Source organism: Hippoglossus hippoglossus, chromosome 21 (assembly GCF_009819705.1).
Source record: "Hippoglossus hippoglossus isolate fHipHip1 chromosome 21, fHipHip1.pri, whole genome shotgun sequence".
NCBI classification, from domain to species: Eukaryota; Metazoa; Chordata; class Actinopteri; order Pleuronectiformes; family Pleuronectidae; genus Hippoglossus; species Hippoglossus hippoglossus.
Genome location: NC_047171.1, coordinates 12006966 through 12026473, shown reverse-complemented (window position 1 = coordinate 12026473; position 19508 = coordinate 12006966). Strand labels below are relative to the sequence as shown.

At 39.8% G+C, this 19508-nt stretch overlaps 1 protein-coding gene across 1 annotated transcript in view; it reads left to right on the top strand.

Moving 5' to 3' along the window:
• LOC117755342 (bromodomain adjacent to zinc finger domain protein 2B) overlaps nucleotides 1-19508 on the top strand; it is a 45473-nt gene that overhangs the window by 16224 nt on the left and 9741 nt on the right. The window contains 18 exon segments of the mRNA XM_034575052.1: nucleotides 7773-7934; nucleotides 9512-9697; nucleotides 10213-10344; nucleotides 10664-10851; nucleotides 10961-11167; nucleotides 11500-12168; nucleotides 12923-12984; nucleotides 13086-13540; nucleotides 13734-14030; nucleotides 14783-14843; nucleotides 15970-16078; nucleotides 16250-16351; nucleotides 16745-16955; nucleotides 17243-17335; nucleotides 17419-17480; nucleotides 17782-17847; nucleotides 18689-18754; nucleotides 19366-19410. Of these exon segments, the coding sequence (XP_034430943.1) occupies nucleotides 7773-7934; nucleotides 9512-9697; nucleotides 10213-10344; nucleotides 10664-10851; nucleotides 10961-11167; nucleotides 11500-12168; nucleotides 12923-12984; nucleotides 13086-13540; nucleotides 13734-14030; nucleotides 14783-14843; nucleotides 15970-16078; nucleotides 16250-16351; nucleotides 16745-16955; nucleotides 17243-17335; nucleotides 17419-17480; nucleotides 17782-17847; nucleotides 18689-18754; nucleotides 19366-19410 (3173 nt within the window).

Genomic DNA, 19508 nt, shown 5'->3' with positions numbered 1-19508 from the left:
GGCTGATGTAAGAGTTCCGCTGTTGAGAACCGTGCTCCCCTTTTGACAGCCCAGCATTATCAAGCTGTAAGGGTGCAGTGCCAATTTCCTGATTAACTCACATTTTACGTATCAGTGACCTTCATTTAAGACATTCAGTGTAGCGCACAGGTGCTTGTTTGAATGTAACCAGCGTCGTCTGCTTCAATAAAGCAGTGGACATATGGACACTGTGTGACTAATGCTTTGAAAGGTTGGATCTGTTTTATTGCTTCATTTGGCACACTGCAGTCCTACTTCCCATTACGGTTGCCATGTGATTTATGTTGTGCTCTTTGGAGAGTGAGTGCGAGAGAGGGGAGCGCTGTATAAAAAGCTGTGATAGCGATGTTTACCTTGATCCCGCTGCCTTTTTATTTCATCCTGGACTTTGACATTGTGGAGAAATAGGTTAAAAACGCAGTCAGGTTTTCCTGCACATAAATGCTGTTTGATCATTTGAGGCATGAGGAAGTTATTGACATTGCAGCGTAAAGCCTAAAGGACCGACAGAACCTTGGACTTTTTATCCTCACTGTCTCTGCTATGATATATAGCCAAAATCACACCGTCAGACGTCACCACACCACCTTCCACCAACAGAAAACTTCCCTGTTGTCAGGCAGATTTTTTGCCTCAATGTACAGTAGTTCTGTAGCATAATCCACACAATTTCCTCCTCTTGTGTAACCACGCAAATAAACAGTCATCATAATGTCATGATGTTACAGTAAATCCAAAATAGTATAGACCGTGTCTTATATCCTGCTGTGTTTTATTTAGCAGTGTGGAATGACGGATAACCTTTGCATCAGCATCCTCCTCTCATGATTAATTTGTAGCTCTGCTTCCTGTCAGGTGATTGCACGTGATACTTGTTTATTCCCCAGCTGTGTTTTTTCCTGTTTACACGGAAACGCACCTTTCTCAGTCCACGTATAATAAACAGAGCTTTTTAACTGCTGAATCCCTGTAACATTTTGAATCACAACTGCATTACCACACTGCTTTCTGTGAATAATTGAAGCTGCAAATTAAAGCGATGCAAACAATGTTTTCTTAAAAATTGAATTTTCTTTAAAAAAAAATTGTGCCAGATAGTATTTTCAAAGAATTAAAGTGTAATGTCACGACCAAGTAAATGCAGGATATCACCAGATTTTAGTTGGTTTAATGTAAATATTTATGAAATAGTTTTCATTGATTCTTCTTCCAGAGTCAGGTCCAATATTTGCACATTGCCTTTCAACTATATAACTGGACATCTAATCTTTGTTCTGCAAAGTGTGCAAAAATAATTAGAAGTAATTTTAAAGCAATGTATTTTGGTCTTTTCTTGTTTTACATTTTCAGTATTTCCCTTGTGAGCAATATCATTAGACGTTAATCCTCATTAGAGAGATTCCTTCAGCAAATTATGGAGGACAAAATATGAAGAAGTAAACAAAGAGGGTGTATTTGGAATTTGTCTAATTTGTGATCCTAATAATATAGTGTTAATGTGATTATCTGCAAAATCTATTGGCTTTCCTACCTTCTCCATTTACGTCAAATAGAACTGGCTGCGTATTAAAGGCCACGAACAGGTACAGTGAGGTCCCAGAATGGGAATCTCTGACATGTGTAACCCACTCAATTTAAACAGTGAGGTATTGATTTATATCAAGTTGAATATCTTAAACTGCTCTAGCAATGCATTAACAACAAAAGTGTCATCCATGGGAGGTCATTCTCCCTGTTCCAACACATTTTCAAAGCCAACTGATTAATAGCAGTTGATTGGAGGATGCAGGAAATGTCTTGTCCGTTCCTTCTCTCTCTCTACCCCCGCTCTTCTCTCTTCTCTGTATGTGTCTAATTAGAAACTGCAGGTTGAGCTGCACAATTTCTGGCTAACGTTTGCTGTCGATGAGGCAGCATGCGAGCAGGAGCTCCGGGAACATGTCTGTCTGTGCAGAACATGTGGGGCTCCTGTTTCCCGACGTCATGTCCTCCCTCCTTGTGCAAATGATCCCCATGCAAACTGCAAACTGTGCAAAGGCTGCTATGAGAGACAAATGCATTTCTTGAAACATCTGTCTCACTGCAGTCCACTATATTCATGGAAGTATTCAATTCTTGCTTGAAGCAATCAGAACATTCATATTTTTTGGTGTGAAGGTCTCTTTAAAAGAGGTGCCCTGGAGAATGATGACAGCAGAACACTTATGCTTTGTGTTTTGCAGGTAATTCTCAGGTGCGTAAATGGATTATTATCCTTGAATTATGCACAGGTGGATTTCATTGCTGGGCTTTGCGTTCTTGCACTGGAGGTCAGACATGCAATAACACTGATGCATGTGGCTATGACTGTGACAGGGAAATCATGTGAATAGCTGGTGTTTGAAGGTGTTTAGTAACACTAGGGCAGGTTTTGCTATGGATCATATTTGTCACAGTGAGACTATACCACTGTATCTGTCATAGAACATCCCAGAGGCTCTCCACTGTAACCAACGCTGCTCTGCCATCTGCCACCCAACACATAGTCAGGGGCTTTACTCAGTTTCTCTTTATTTACAACCTACATAGATGCAGTAGCCTGAATTTTTCTCCCCAACCAGCTTTTTACTTCACCTACTAAAAGGGGTCATCGCTGTGAAGAGCAAACCTGAGTTGACTAATACAGAGTATTGATTATGTAGCAATTAAATGTTATCCTGTTAAATCAGTCTGCACAGGTCCACTCTCTCTGTGGCATACTCTGTGAACACCATCAACTGAAAGGTCAGTATGTTCCCTTATGTAGAGACTCCAGAATATAATAAATTACCCTGTAAAAAGCCAAAACTTGTAGATAAATGCAGTGGCTTATATGTAAAACTAACTAAGCCTATAAGTGTCACCTTATAGTGTCACATTATTTACAATAGAATTGCACTCAGTATATCACATACCTGGGGTCCTATACATGTATGTGTGGCTCTTATATTGGAAAAAATAAGTGGAAAAGGGAGTCTTAATATGCATCAGATTGAACTAAGTGCTAGATGTCAACACCATAAATGTGTCTGATTTTTATATATCAAGATTTACACATTATTTTATAAGGAAATGACAAAAATGTCAAAAAATGCCCTTCACATATATTTTAATGTCGGGGAGAGTGATGATGAATTCTTGAATCTGCTCCTTTAATTGGATCCAAGCTGCACAGAGTGCGTCCATTTTTAAAGTTCTTCCCTTTAAGCCAAGAAAATGTTTTAGATTGTACATAAACCCCCACCCCACTCTATCATCGCCAAACATATCAGGTAGTTGTCGGCCTTGAAGGTGGTCCTTCTGCTTTGACTCTGTAACTAATAGTGTGTGTTAGTGTAGTTTTGCCCCTCGTGCAGGTCAGTGTGATGTTTCCCTTCTCAGCTGGTGGGATGGATAAGACATAACACTCCATCACTTTCCAGGTGGAGTAGGAGTCAGGGCCAGGAACCGTAACTTGTCATCAGAAGACATGACAGAATGAAAAAAGCTGATTGAAACTCCCAGGACCGCGGCGTTTCAGCTGAACTGTGGGTGTACCATTGAACTTGTTATGCACCTAGCCGCAGCAGCAGTACGCACTCTATAAGAGCATGCTCCACATCGAGCCCTCATCCTGCACAACTTGTGGGTGTGCACATAAATGGGGAGAAAGGAAAACCTTCAAAATAATTGGCTGCATTTCAGCCTGTTCTTCTGGTTGACCTCAAAGAGGGAACGATGAGTGGGGGAGTGAATGGCTTTTTCAAAAATTTGCTTTTCCTGCTGCCACATCCCTCTATCACCTCCTCCCATCCCGGAAATCACTTGGGCCAAATGTGAGTGGCATCGCTATTTTTCCTCTGACAGCAGAAGGAATTAATTGTGTTAAGTGGGATGATGGACACCAGCAGTGATTTGTGGTGTTTTGGAGACTGCAGCTGGTGGCAAAGCAACCATGTGTACAATCAATCAATCAAGGAGACGTAAATGTCTGCAGAGGTGGATTTAACATTGTGATGTAATTCTAATTAGAAGGCAATCAGGAATGCATGGTAATTATAGTCAGAACTTGACACATTTGTTGTTGTTTTTTGGTATTCACACACTATTTTTTTAATAATTTCACTTGCATGGAATACTGTGATGCAGCTCTCTGCCTTAAAACAGTTACGACACATCGATATAGTGCCTCTTTCTCTCGTGTGCCTTCCATTAGGTAAAAGACACAGCGTTTGCAGCCGTAATACTGCTGATCCATGCTGAGGAGTCTGTTACTGGATTATCATTGTTAGCATCGGCCATCTGTTACCGTGTGAGAGGATAACGTAGACAGGGAGGAACACACAGTGGAAAACAAATGCTTTGGTGCACCCACAACAAAACAAGAAGATATGAGATGTACACACTAAGACACACAATGCAAGGTGCACATACACAGACAGAATGTGCATCGGAGATAAAACCAATGAAAATTTGCATCTTTTGTGCTACTTAATCCATCAGAGTCAGATTAAAACACTGTGTTGGACTTGTTTTGATTTTTTTATCGTTTATTTGTTATTTATTTATTCACATTCAGTTTGACAGATTGACACCACTCTTATATCTATATGGTACATTTGATAATGGTTAAAGAAGTTAACTGCAGCCTAGATAACTGACTGACGACAGTAGCTTCACAATACTGTGCAGATGAGAGTGGAAATTATATTTTCATCCAACAATCAGCAATAGAAAAAGCCCATTTCCCCCCCTCCCAAAAAAAAAACAACCTTGGGGAGGCTTTCTGAAATCATATCATATGACATTGATGACCCTAAGAGCTACTTTAACAGGCAAAATAAACCAAACAAGAGTTGGTAGATAACAGCAGAAGAATGAAAGTGGCAAAAAGAAAGCAAAGTGCACACCTCATTTTGATCAGGGGTTTGGAAATCTTGGCTCTGAGGCCAGCTAAATTATTTCTGCTTAAATGTTTTTGCATCTGCGGCAATGTGTCAGCTGAGTTTGTTTGCTTTGTCACAGCAGGGAGTTCCTGTGTTTGAGCCTGAGCTTTTTTCTCTCGGGAGTGTGACTGTTCTCCTAATGATCATATATGTATCTCCTGCTTGTGCTTCAATTTGCCTACAATTTACAGGAAGTGCTACGCAAAAGCTTATTATTATTATTTTATTATTATTATTATTTCAATATGTGCATGTCAAGGGAATTGGAGAACATAAATGAGTCTGTTGGTGTATGTCCTTACACCTGGAATCGAAATGTGATAAAGCAGTGTATGCTGGGATACCATCCAACTCATGACCTAGAGAAAGAGTATGCAAATGTACCAAGAAGGCTGAATGTTTTCCAGCCATTAAATATTATTTTATGCTCCATATGTTGTTATACAGCCATCAAAATAATTAGTTGTATACGATGTATACCACATTGTACACAAAGAGAAAAACTTACTCTAACAGTTATTTGAAGCCGTTTCACTCAGTTGCAGTTGAGATGTCTAGACAAAGGGCTGTTATTATAAGAAATGTTGTTTAATAACAGTTTGTGATACTGTGTCATCGCTCATCATAACACTTTCAGAGTGTTTTTTATTATTGGCTAATGGCTATATTGTTTATTTGAATAGTTGTGGCTTATAAATGATTGATGGTGTTCTGTGCTTTCTTTGTCTGATTAGAATCTCTTTCTGTTGATGAGTTCATTGAAGACATTTTCCCTCAGAGAAGACGAGCTGTATTGTGTTTGTTGAGTCATACTCACATATGGGATCAGGGTTTGGATGCAGTCAGTCATTTGCTCTGTAAATCCTGTAAATACAATACATTTCATACATGCATCCAGCACTTGGTGATGTCCTTGTTGTGTGACTTGCACCTCACATTAAATGTTGCATCTGCTTATGCGTTTATAACATATAAATTCTTTTGTATTTGCTTAAAAACATTTTAATTTCTTGTAATGAAGAAGGGTGGGCTTTCTAATTTGTAAATTTACTTCATTACAGTTCAGGATTAGTGGATATATTGCAACATATACTTACATTATACAGATTCTATATACATATTTTTTGCTGTACTAGATTTGACGACATGAACTATAGATACTTTTTTTTCAATTTGGAATTTGTAAAGGAAATTGAGATGTCATTTCACGATTCTCATACGCCAGTTTAATTATCCAGCAGAAAATAATGACCTCATAATGACATCATGTCTGCAGCATTTCACTTTAATGAAGTGAATTATCACCAAAATGTGGAGTATGCAGAATTTATCACACACACTTTAATCCCAGTCAACACTCTCGCCTCCTCAGCTGAATATTTAATTTCTACAACAGATTTAAAATTAATACACACTTAAGGTTTTCCCATCAGCATACTGCACATCTTAGCTTGACAAATGAAGGCTGATGAAGCAAGGTCAAAATGATACTCTGAATGTGTTTTTTTTTTTTAAACGATGCATCATAAATATGAAAGCACCTTTTGTTCTTCGCTCTACACAAACCCCGACTCACTACGGCAGGAAACGGTGGCCTTATCAGTGAAGCATGGCCGCAGCCTTCATGTCATTTACGTCTCATCAGTGTCGTTTCTGGTGAGGGATGATACTTGATATTCAGAGGGTAGCTTTGTCTCCTCAAATTAATCAGCTGCTCCTGTTTTCCTGTGCAGAGGAGAATCACCAGGGAGATGGAGAAATTGTTGGTGTAATGTACAATGCTATACCAAAGGCAGGCTGTGAAATACAATCTGCATGAATACGTTATGTGGGCTTTTGTGTTCAATGAGATCTGAAGCAATAGACTGGGGATATCAGTTGCACTAACATCTCTGCGGTTTGGGATGATGATTCGGATGATGGGCAAAGTCATCAGAGAAAATGGTGGAGACTGTGATTACAACCTCTGTGTATTTATCTGTGTTGATTTAATATAAAGGTTGTGGAGGGAAAAAAGGAAAATGTGCTCCCATGAGAGTGAACATTGAATTTTCTCTTGAGGCTCACAGCTTCATTAGATTATCACAGCTTGGATGGCAGCAGCTTTACATTAAAGAGCTCTGGAAACCCTTGATATACATCAACAGCTTGTTGTCTCGTGTGTATATTGCTGTTGTATCTACTCTGTTTTATCCGTTGTCTTTGTCATCTCTCCATATCCCTGTGCTGCGTGATTGTGGTTCACTTTCTGTTTCTCTGACTGATTAATATTTTTTTTTACACAATGTCAGAAATGGGTTGTGAGGAAATACATGTTTAACAGAGACCATAAGGCTACATGTTGAAATTTCTTGTTTTTATAAACAACAATGCAAACTCCATGTGTTAAAGTCAGAATAATATAAAACAAAAAAGCAGCAACTGAAATTTTAGAGGCTTGAACGTTTAAATGTTTCACATTTTGCTCAATAAATGACTTAACATTAGCATTAGATTTATTTAAAAAAAAAAAATAGTTGACAATTCATTTCCTGTTTATTAATCATTCCAGCATTAACAATATCAATGAAATACTCACTAGTCTGTAACATTTCTTTCAAAAAGGACACTAAGAGACTCGGAGCAATACGCATGCAGAAGACAGTTTTTTTATTTCAAAGCAGAAAGCCAGCATTGTGCTGAGCCTAATTCAGTTGTGTGTCAGAAACTAAGTCTCAGTGGGGTGTGTGGCATGTGTGGGTGTTTTTTTCCTCTCCGCTTTTTTTCTTCTCTTACATCTCTAAGTATTGACTGGATTGTGTTTGACAGATATGGAGTCTGGAGAGCGGCTGTCCTCCCCATCTTCAGCCCCGTCCTCCCTTCACATGGCCTCCTCTTCAGCCAGCTCCTCCCCTGCACCACCCCACACGCCCTCCACCAAATGCAGCCCGGCCCCTAACCGTGCAGGCAGTTCCCCTCTCACCACCTGTGGTATGTACACACACACCAAAAATTGTAAAAAATGTAAGCACATGATCAATTGTGACTCACAGGTAATTGTTTTAATGTGTGATTTGATTTTAGTCAGGATATTTTATTATGTTGCCCACATTTTGGTTGAGAAATAATTTGAGGCAGGAAAAGGTTTGAATGTGTGGTGCTGCAAATTGCTTTTATATGCACCCACAAAACAGCCAGGCTATTTATACGTGTACGGTAAATGACCATTCTGACTGACTAGCTGTCATTTAATAACTACACTTCTACACAAGCTTTTGAGAGGAAAAAAAAATAGAAGCAAATCTATTCAGGGATTCTGTCCAACTAAAATCTATGCAAAACACTGAATTAAAACTGTGCAACAATAAGGAGCTTAAGACACCTTCCTCTAGTCTTAACACGTAACAGACAATTTTGATAGGAATGGAAGGGCTGTTGAATTAATGAATGCCAACAATTAAGAGGCTGTGTACGCCCTTGTGGATGTCTTTTGACAACCTTTAGCTCCAGTTTATCCCGTGTGATTTGACGTGTCTGTCAGTCCTCACACTGCGCATGCAGCCGCCAACATCCTCTTGTTTTCTCTGAATACTAATTGTGGTCAGAGCCATTATGCATTGAGCAGGCAGCGATGCATAAGCTGTCAGATTACCCCTGACCACAAAATAATGTGCAAATTTACATACCCTGGTTTGTGATTCCTTTTTTTTTCTGTCATTATAAGATGCCCCCAAAATTATTTTTTTGTCATGCTATGACAATGAGGAACACATTAGAGACATTCTCATAAATTATTCATTTATAAGCCCCTCACACCAAAACGTGCACAGAAATTTCCCCGATAATTTGTTTTGGACTGAACACTAAATACTGAAAGTACACTGGCACCTTTGTAGTTGCTTCTATGTAGGATGGTAAACAACCTTTTGATTGGAACTACATTCAAGTGTTTATCACTTTCCCTGGTTGAGTTTATCTAAGAAACCTATATGCATAGTGTCCCAGTCCAAATTGGTGTATAACCTGGTAAATTTAAAGAGGTTGGTAATAGTTCCAGTACAGCAGGAATTCATTATATAAAGCCGAAGCTAAAAACTTGACGGACTCTTAAATAATAAAATCTGTGTGGTTTTAAAACTTTCCCACTGCACAGTCACATCAGTTTAATTGTCGTTTTGAAATTAGTGAGGATTACAGTTAGAGGTTAGGGTTTAATACAGTATAAAGCAGTTATAGACAAATATACATAGAACTTGTTGGCTATAGGTGGTAAACATCAATCAGTTGTAATCAAGCAATATTTTTTTTATATGATTAGTTGTGCCACCCCCAAAATGGTAATTATTCTCAGTAATGGTTTTCAGACTCTGAATAGACACAGTATTATAGAAATAATAGTCTATACTGTGTCTGTTATTTGCTAAAGCAGTTTTAAACAGAAAGTCTGCTTCGTCTTTATTTAGTATTTTATTGTATGTGAATGTACGAGAGGATCTAGATGTACGGATGGCCTATCTAGATACCAATAATGATGAATTCCTCACTTGATAAAATCATTTCTTCTCCAGGCCCTTTGCTACAGATGACCGGGGATGCGTGTTTAAATACGTATGGCAAGTCCAACAGCTTTCCCTTAGTCGCTCATCCTGCTTTTGGGCTCTACGCTTCAAGTTTAGGCCGGTCTGAGTTTGGAGGTCTCGGTAGTCTGGGTTTATCTGCCTTCGCTGCTCACCCCCAGTTTGGTACATTTCCAGGTAAGGAAGCTCAAGATGCAGTGGTTTTAATCCTAATAATCGAGTTGATGTAAAATGTCTGTAATGGGAATTCTTTCTTTAGTGAAATACTTTGCAAATGATAAGGACAGTAGTATTTTGTATTGTCACCTGCTGATCATGAAGCAGGTACATACAACAGCATGCATCTCCTTATGTTGTCATTGTTTATTTTGATGGGGAGAATGAATATGTTTTGAACATAGTATTGTTCATTTACACTAATAATTTGTTGTGTGCATTTTCAATGACAAAATGATGATTGTGGCTTTCTGGAAACAGCTTTGTAACAAGGAAATGTCAGTAGATGTGGTGAAACTACAGAATTCCAGATCCAATGCAAGACCATACTCTGAACTGAGTGATTAGTGCTGTTATTGAGTTAGATAAACTGCTGCTCTCCCAGCTTGTTGACAGATTGAATTCTCTGTATATCTACAGCAGATAGAGTGGCTATTTTTGACTTAACTGTACGGTGTCTCGCTCCCACACTCCAGACTGGTTTTGGCCATCTGACGCACATACCAGAGGAGCAGCAGCCTTCTTCCCTCCTCTTCTGGGTCTGCATCCTGTATTTACATCAGCCTTCAAGAGCCAAGATCCTGCTCACTCCCAGTCCCGTACGTCAGGTTAGCTCCTGTTCTAGGTCATACATGTTGTAGCAGTTTACAGCAAAGCAAAGAATGAGTCCATAAATGTATTTTTGTGTCCTTTGGGGCAGCAACAAGGACTTGTCACTGAATGATGAACTAGCAGGCACCTGTCCTTACTGTAAATGTAAAGGATTATACTATTGCAAACCTGCTGTTGATATTATGAGACTAACCTTGCAAAGTGTTACTGGTATTAGTCAGGTTGTTATTCTCTCTTACCCTCTTTAATAGTTCTCCTTATGTGTTTGACTCATGTTCCTTGTGAGTGTCCATCTGACGAAATGTACAATGCCAGTTTCTGTAGGTGTGAATGGAACAGTGAATGGGCGGAGCAGTTCCTCTCCTACCGGGAACTCTGCTGCGGACGCCAGTTCATTTCCAGCAAAAGCAAACAAGGATAAAACTAAGGACCACACTCATCCAAAGAGCAGTCAGGACCCAGGCCAACTATACCAGAAGAGTGTTCAGAAAACAAAAGAAAAGGTTAAGTTTGGGTCAAGCCCTTAAATGTCCTTTCTTATTTACAGTATATTCATGAGAGTCCACTTTACTGATCTGTTTAAATTTAATGCGGAATTCTATTGTTACTTAGAAACCCAGCAAAAGACCACTAGAGACCTCAAGCATGAGTGGCAGCCAGTCAGGATCCATATCAGATAGCTCCAGTGATGGTGAGGACAGCAGCAGTGATGCTGATGACATGGAGGAGGAAGAGGAGGATGAAGATGAGGATGATCAGAGCAACGACAGCGATGACTCTGATTCCGAAACAGAGGGTCAAGTTAAACAGAAAGTCAAGGTAAGGCCAGGGTATGTTAAAATGCTGTTGTCTGTGTTTAAACATTTAGCAGAATATTAACAATTGGTTGAGACATTATTTTTGGTTTATCATTTTAAAAAGGCCATATTTCTATGTTGGTGGGACATTTCAGATGAAAACTTCTGGTACAAGAGGTTATTTTGTAAAGTTTTGTGTCTAACAGTCATAAAAAATGTCTCTGTGTAAAGCAGCCTTAATGGCAGCAAACTGGATGTATGTGCTAAGTGACAGAGCTGCCACAGTGAGGCTTTCTCAGCAGGATTTGACATGACATGCTGTCTTCTCCCTGTTCTCCCCATCCTCCCACTCAGCGGCTGACACAGAACACTTTAGAGAGTAAAAAGAGGAGATCTTGCACTGCTGATGGAAATGCAACTCAAGACAGTCGTCGCGATGGTGTCTCTTTGACTTCTTCACACCGTATCCAGTCCTCTCCTCATCCTGCTGGCAGGCCTCAATCCGCAGCTCTGTTTCTCAAGAGCTCCAGGACTGCGGAGGAGGACGGACAGAAACACATTAGTGTCATTCAGGCCACAGGGCTGGCAGCCATTAGCAGCAGTCCCTTCTCACAGTCCCACAGGGAGGTGTCTCCTCTGCCCTCCAGATCCTCACCCAAACCCATATCCTTCTCCAACTCACCCAAGCACTTGCCTCCTGCTTCACCAAAGCCCTTCTCTCATTCGTCCTCACCAAAGCACATCTCTGTCTCCTCTTCCCCCAAACCTCTTGCCCTCTGTTCCCCTCTGAAACCCCTGTCTCTGGGCACCTCACCCAAACCTTCATTTCTTTCCTCACTTAAACCTCACTCCCTCTCCTCTTCACCCAAACCACCCACATCGTTAGCCACACAGAAGCCCTCACATAAACAGAGGGGTTTGATGCCCTCTTCTAAGCACACACAGCCTGTTGATAACCCAAAGGAGAGCAGTGGAAACCCAGATGAAATCTCATTGCACTTCAACAGTTTTAAATCAAGAAAGGTGAGTTATAATTTGTATTCATGTTGCTGCATTGTAGCTGGTTTTCTTTTATTTCTGAATTCTATCTAATGTACAGAAAATTAATTCCTGTAGTTGTTTTCTCTTTTGCAACAGAATGAGCTCTGTTCTCATGTGTTGTCCATCATCCTCGCTGTCATGAAATAAATAAAAATCTGTGGGTTCCGTAACAATAGACGATGAATGCATAAACACTATTTTTAGTACTTTTATTATACTACACGAGAGTCTGTCACTTGTAGACTTGTAGTCATGCGGTGGTCAATGTGTTTAGCTCTATAGAGAAAACTGACAAGCAATTAGCTCTGTTCTGCTTCAGGATGTTTGTTATCAAGAGAGAGAAATTGGCCTTTTTACAGGACTCCGTTATTGTCACTGTACTGAGAAGGAGGTAGAATGTGGCAATCTGTAACAAGAGCATTTTAATTCATATGATGGTGGTACATTAAATACAGGCTTTTGGTTGCCAGAGCATGACAATAGCAACAAATGCGAGATGACAGCTGAATTTGCAGGATGGCACTAGGCCAAACAATTTGAAAATATTTTTCCACAGCAGCCTTTTTTTTCTCTTCATTGTTGTTGACAGCCGTGAGCCTGCTCTTCATTGTCCCTGTCTCTTATTACACCTTAAATTCCTTCATTCACAGCCCACAGCGATGTAATGTGAGTGACAGTTTGTGTAATTACTTCATTTTTTTCCCTTTGTTTCCCTTTCTTTTGCATTTTTATTTAGCCCGTCCATCCCAAGGACTCTTTAAAGCAGCCTTTCTCTCTGCAACTCTCCAGCCAGAACTGGTATTAAGTCACATAAATTCAGCATCCTCTTCAACATTGTTGTTACCACCCAAATATTTGTCAGATATATTGAGTAGTCATTTGCCGTCTCTCCCTCACAGCAATGACACCAACCTGTTCCTGAACCCTCGTCCTAATGGAGCGTTCCACAGCGAAGTTCAGGATGCCCCCTTGGCTCTCATCACGAGGCCCCGCAGCCAGAGCAGCACCCTCAACAACAAGCCGCTTGTTGCCGCTATTAGCCCTTCCTGCCCGATGCCCATCAACTTGAGCACTGGCAACAAGGAACCATCAGACTCTGCTTCCCCGCTTAAATCAACGGTCTTGCCACGACTTTCTCACGGATCGAGGAAGACCAAGAGTCCCAAATCTGTACATGCAGGAAGGAGTCTCCTGAAAACCCACTCATCCTGTCCTCAACCTGTAGAATTGGTCAGAAGCAGTGAGTCTGACATCCACAGCAGCAAGGACTCAGACTCTGACTCTTTAGGAGATGACTACGATGAAGATGATGAAGATGATCTTGAGGAGGAGGATTCTGGTAGTAGTCTATCAGGTTAGATTTAACACCCCTCTCTTTAATAAATAAATGTATTCACCGACATGTTAGTGCAGACAGAGCTGTTAGATGAGGCATCTTTGATAAATTACCAGTGCTCTGGATGGTTTGGTTGTTTGAAGAATGCTAATTAGGATTTATTTCTGCTCTTTCACTTGTTTTTCATCTGTCACACTGGAATTCCCCGCAGAGTCAGAGAGCAATCTGGAGAGCGACTCTGACGGCTCAGAGGATGACATGAAAGAGCGCGCTGAGACTGAAGCAGATAGCGATGCAGAAAGCACTCCCCTGAAACCAGCGAAAGCGCCGCTGTCAGCTCGCAAGTCGTCCTCGAGCCTCTCAGCCAACTGCTCCCTGCTCAACCTGCAGGTCATCACGCCACCTAGTTTATCCAGTAGTCTGCTCACCCCCAACAGACTGAGCAGCTCAGGAGCTCTGAGCAACCACAGCACCCCGTCCTCATCCTTCACACTTACCACACTGCCAGGTAACAAATACACCCATAAACTACAATACAGCTTGAAATTACAGTTGACTAAGATCGTTAAATCTCTGCTTCAGGACAGCATTGATTTCTCACAATGTTTATTCCCCCCCCCCCCACACACACTTTTTGTCTCCCTACCTCTTGCAAAATGATACTTATTTTTTTTGTATGAAAACATATATGTACAGTATCTATCTTACTAGTTCCAGGTTAAAATGAGCTCTATGGAAGAAATTTGTTACATCATTGTTTTATCTCCAGCAGCTTTTGTTTTTATATCCCAGGCAGATGCTTTTTGAATCTGATACTGGATGAGTCATGGAGCATGTTTTGTTCCTAACAGAGAACATTGTGACTTTTCTAAAATGAGATAGTTTATTTTTTGTTCCATTTAGTCGTTCTTTTTAGTAATAGCATCTATATGCAGTGAATCACTCTTGATGAACATAGAGACATTTATAAACTTGTTTGCACTTCTCTAATGTATAAAAAGGTATTTTTATTGATGTGTATATATGTATGGTATTTCTAAATTCCACTGCCCTGGATCACATGGTCATTTAGGTGAAATTATGGGAAGTGAATTGTGCAATTCATGCATAAAAAAAAAACTATCCAGAACAGACTGGTCTGTCTATCAGTGTCTCCTTTTGTGGGATGTTATAGATTTTCAGTAGTGTGGCTCTTTTCCTTTTTTTGTGTAGTGTCGTTTGCTCAGGTTGAAGGTGCTGAGTCATGTCTCCTGTTTTTAGGATCAGGGAAGAGGAGGAGAGTGACAGATGAGAGAGTTCTGAAGTCACCTCTTGAGTTTGGGTGAGCTGTTGTGCATGAAATTCATGTTAAATGAAACAAACATTGTTTGGATGGTCTGACCGCGTCCCGTTTTTCCTTCCTGCTGTCATACTTGCTGCACTGTTTGTGTTTCTGCTATTGGTCTTATGGTTAAATGTCAGCTCACTGAGGGCTGACTAGTGGCCTTTTCTAAAAGGTCGCCTATGGCCAACTTTTCTTTGTGGGGCTGCCTCCCTGTTTGTGGTTTTTTTTACATGCAATAAACAATTGAGTAAAATTTCGACACACACACAAATCTATAGGAAATTACTATATTCTCTCATCAAATGCTATCATTGTGCTCCTGGTTAATTTTCCACTCCCCAATGTAAATGTGGGTAAATATGAGACTGGGCACAAAAGAAGTAATCACGCTCAATTTTCCCAGGCTAATAAGTAATGTTTAAAAAAATCATTATTAGGGTTCTAGATTTGATCGCAGTGGAATTTCTGAGTTTTTCGAGTATGAGCAGACCACAAAAACTCTCCATACCTTCCTTTAAGGGGCCTTACTAACCCAGTCTTAGGCTGAAGGTCACAGTGGTCCGGAAATGAAATGAGGCCCAGCCGTTCGACTCAAGGGGTTAATTGCATCCAGTCTCAACACAGACATGCAACATTAGCTGCTCCCTGCCCGCAAATTCTGCAGCATGGGATCAGAGCAACCTTTCATCTGATGGGGATGTTTTTCATCAGCAGGTTCACAGGAAACAGGCCGCTGGACTGTATTTCAGCCCCTATTTCTGTCTGGGATAACAGACTACATGTGTTTTTTTCCTAAGTCATGGCTGCTCTCCAGTTGATCTCCTGGGGACTGAGGGGTTGCCCCTCTTGGCTCATGTCCATCTAGGAGTACACAGCTGTACAGTCATCCATTACAACATTTTCCTCCTTGTTTCCCTGCTGGTTTGAATGAGAGAATATGTATCTGCCCCAGTTCTGACCCTGAACACCATTATTCAATTGCAGGAAATAACTATTGTAAGAAACCTTTCTCTTTGAATATATATATATATTAATGATGACTGAATACAGCTGAAACAACATTATAATGGTATTGATTTCATATTAAATATGTGGTACTTGGTTTGCAATTGTGTTTGTTCAGGTGGCAGAGAGAGACTCGGATCAGGAGTGTGGCAGGTCGACTTCAAGGGGAGGTTGCTTACTTTGCACCATGCGGGAAGAAACTGCGTCAGTATCCTGATGTAATGAAGGTGAACCAACAATTTATGGAAAATACATAAATATAAAACCTTAAACCATGGCACATACTCACTGCAGCTTTATGTAATCACACACCAGTGGAAATCACAACATTTTACCAGTTATATAGCTCAGAGTTCTTCCCATGCTTTAATTATAATGCATAATTCTTTTGTCTGCAGTACTTAGTGCGGAATGGAATAACTGAAATCTCACGGGATAACTTCAGCTTTAGTACAAAAATTAAAGTTGGTGACTTCTATGAAGCCAGAGAAGGACCAGAGGTAAATGTTTCTTGTGTTTCTAATAGACCTATTGTTACATGACCTTTGATCATGTTGTCCTCAATATCTAGAATTCACATTTAGTGTGTTCACTTTTATTTATTTTACACAACATAACTACAAAATACATAAATTAAATGTAAAATTTTGTGTGAGGTCTGATAGAAACATTACTCCAACGAAAACCTTCTGTTTGAGAGAAATTGAGCCGATATACCCACATAGTCGCAGGTATGAAGCATAACAATTTGTATATTTGTTGAGACATATCTATCAAAATTCATTTATGATAAATCTTGCTTTTGTTAACTAAAGCAATCAGTACAAGTCAGTCTGACCATCTTTTCCTTTCATTTTCTTTAATCCTTCCTTCTTCTCTGTAATATTTATCAGGGTCCACAGTGGTTCTTACTGGCTGAGGAGGAGATCACTCCCAGTATCATAGCGATGGATGGCCGCCGCAGCCGCCGCTTGAAGTCTGAGCACCAGCCATCAGGTGATGGCGCTGGGGGCCAACAATGGAAGAATCATCCTCTAAATGTTGGAGAAAATAACTTCCAAGACGTCAATAATGCCAAGTTGCTCCGCAAACTGGAGGCTCAAGGTCAGTGTACATCTTTGAAATGTGGAGGATATTTGGCCACCTGCACATATATGTGAGATCACTTTAAGATAGCTCAGCTAGAATAGAGTTTACTTCCAAAACAATTTTCAAACAATATCAGTGGTGGATGTTTTGGTGTCAGCCCCACAAAATGAAGTTGTAAGGGTTGCTCCAGGCTTTTTCTCTGGAAATCAGGACTTTGGGGTTGTCTGCAGGTCAATATTTTACTAATCATTTCAATTCTCTTTGGCGTGTGATTTCATAGTTTATATCCCATCATGTTTCAGAAATAGCTCGACAGGCAGCTCAGATCAAAATGATGAGAAAACTAGAGAAGCAGGCCATGGCACAAGCAGCCAAGGAGGCAAGGAGGCAACGAGGTAAACAGCCACAGTCTCGTCAGACTCTTCTCTAACATTGGATCAGATTCTGTGTGTGAACCTAACGTGTTTGTGTTTTCCAGCAATAATTGCTGCTGAGGAGAGGCGGAAAAAGAGAGAGCAGATGAAGATTCTCAAACAGCAAGTAAGGATTTTTTCTTTGCATGCTGTGTTTAATTTTCCGTGCAGATCTTCCTAACTATCAGCTGCCACTCTGCTCTGTTGCTTTTTCCTGAATTTGTGCACTTTCAAGGTTTTAAATTGAAAAACAGTTGAATTGCTCTGAAATTCCACAAGGAAGTTGCTATCCTTCAAAATGCTGCACCTTCCTCATTTGCATAGACCCACTGTGCTTCCTCACCCCACACCCTGCTCCCCTCTGCCTCTCTATAACATGCATGACTTAACAGTTAATTCATTTGATCTTGCCCTCATCCTTTTACCAGGAGAAGATCAAGCGCATTCAGCAAATTCGAATGGAGAAAGAACTCCGTGCACAGCAAATTCTTGAGGTTGGTCCTGAAAGTTATTGCAGAAACATTCTAAAACACTTCCTTTCTGCTGTTGATAGGATTTTTATTTTTTTAAGCCAACCAAAGGCTATTCCTAAATTATATCGTCCCACTTTTGGTCACATCCAGTGAGTACATGAGACTAATGCTTAATTGGTTTTTTGCAAAAGTGCCATTGAATATGAAAATCTCCTCAGACCGTGATGGAGCTTAATACAAAATACAGTATTTCATTAAGTAAGAGGTGGCCCTGCGTTTACCATGGCTAGGTGAAATTCCTATTTTGCATTCTCTCACTAATAGAAGCTGTGAAGTATTTTAGCTTTAAAAATCAAATTTCAGTTGACACACATGGCAAGTGGCTCTTAACAGGATTTCATTGGGGGCTATAATTACTGATTAAAATGTTGCTTAATTTATTCTTACTGCCTGCTGGTGTTTCATAATAACTGCGCTGCGGCTGCCATTTTGTCTTTGAGTCTTAATGGGAGGAAATAATCATCTCTTCACTCCGCGTGTCAATATGTTAGATCTGATATTACCAGTGAGACACTGGCTCTATTTAGATTTGTGTGGAATATTTTCTATTGACATCATTAAGCAAACTAATACCAAAATTATACAAATTATTAAGTATAACACTTAAGTATTCCATTCAAGTATTTTGTTTTTTTCACGTATGTTTCACGTTATACCGCTAATTGAGGGAATTATCTGTTGATTCATTAATCAAACATTGCTGCCCCGGTTAAATGTTAATTTATCTTTTCTGTCCTGGACATACAACTTATTGAATGAGTGTATGAGTCAACTCTGTTTCTTGACCTTTTTGCATTCACAGGCTAAAAGAAAGAAAAAACAAGAAGCAGCCAATGCCAGAATATTGGAGGCTGAGAAACGAAACAAGGTCAATAACTGATATTTATGAGCAAATTGTGTTTTTTTCACTGTTGCTTCTGGTGTCACATCTTACCGACTCTGCCTTGTCAGCCCTGTAATGTTTTGGCCCCATTTATTATGTATTTATTATGCCTTCTTAGTCCTGGTTAATGGACTCTTACTATAATTCTATTTTATTATTTATAATGTTTTATTGTTATGGTTTATTATGCTTTGTTCTGTCCTGTCTGTTCTGTTTGTAAGATGTCTGTCAAACAGATGTCTCTTTCTTAGATTGCAAATCAAATCTACTTGTGGGTACAAATACAGTAACCTGAACGTGAACTTTTGTTCTATTTGTTAGTGCAAAGCAGATTTTCCTTACCTTGGTTTATGACTATGATTAAAAGAGGCGGGACCACCTTCTTGCATTCTACATACATCTCTAAAATTAGGGCGTTTTTCATTTTCATATTAGCTCAACCAGCAAAGCCGAGATACCTGAAACATTTTCCATGGTGCTGCTGGATGGGATGAGAAGGCCAAACATTTCTGTGTGCTTTTAAAATGATGTATATAATATAAGAATTAGTTTGAAATATATTTTGGTTTCTAAATTATCTGTTCTTTTTCCCAAAGGATAAGGAGATGCAAAGACTGCAAGCTGTTATACTGAAGCACCAGGTGGGTGTTTTCCCCTCAAATGATTTGAATAACTTGAAGATGGTCTCTAACTAATTAACGCACAATATATCATTTTAAAATATTATTAATTAATTTGG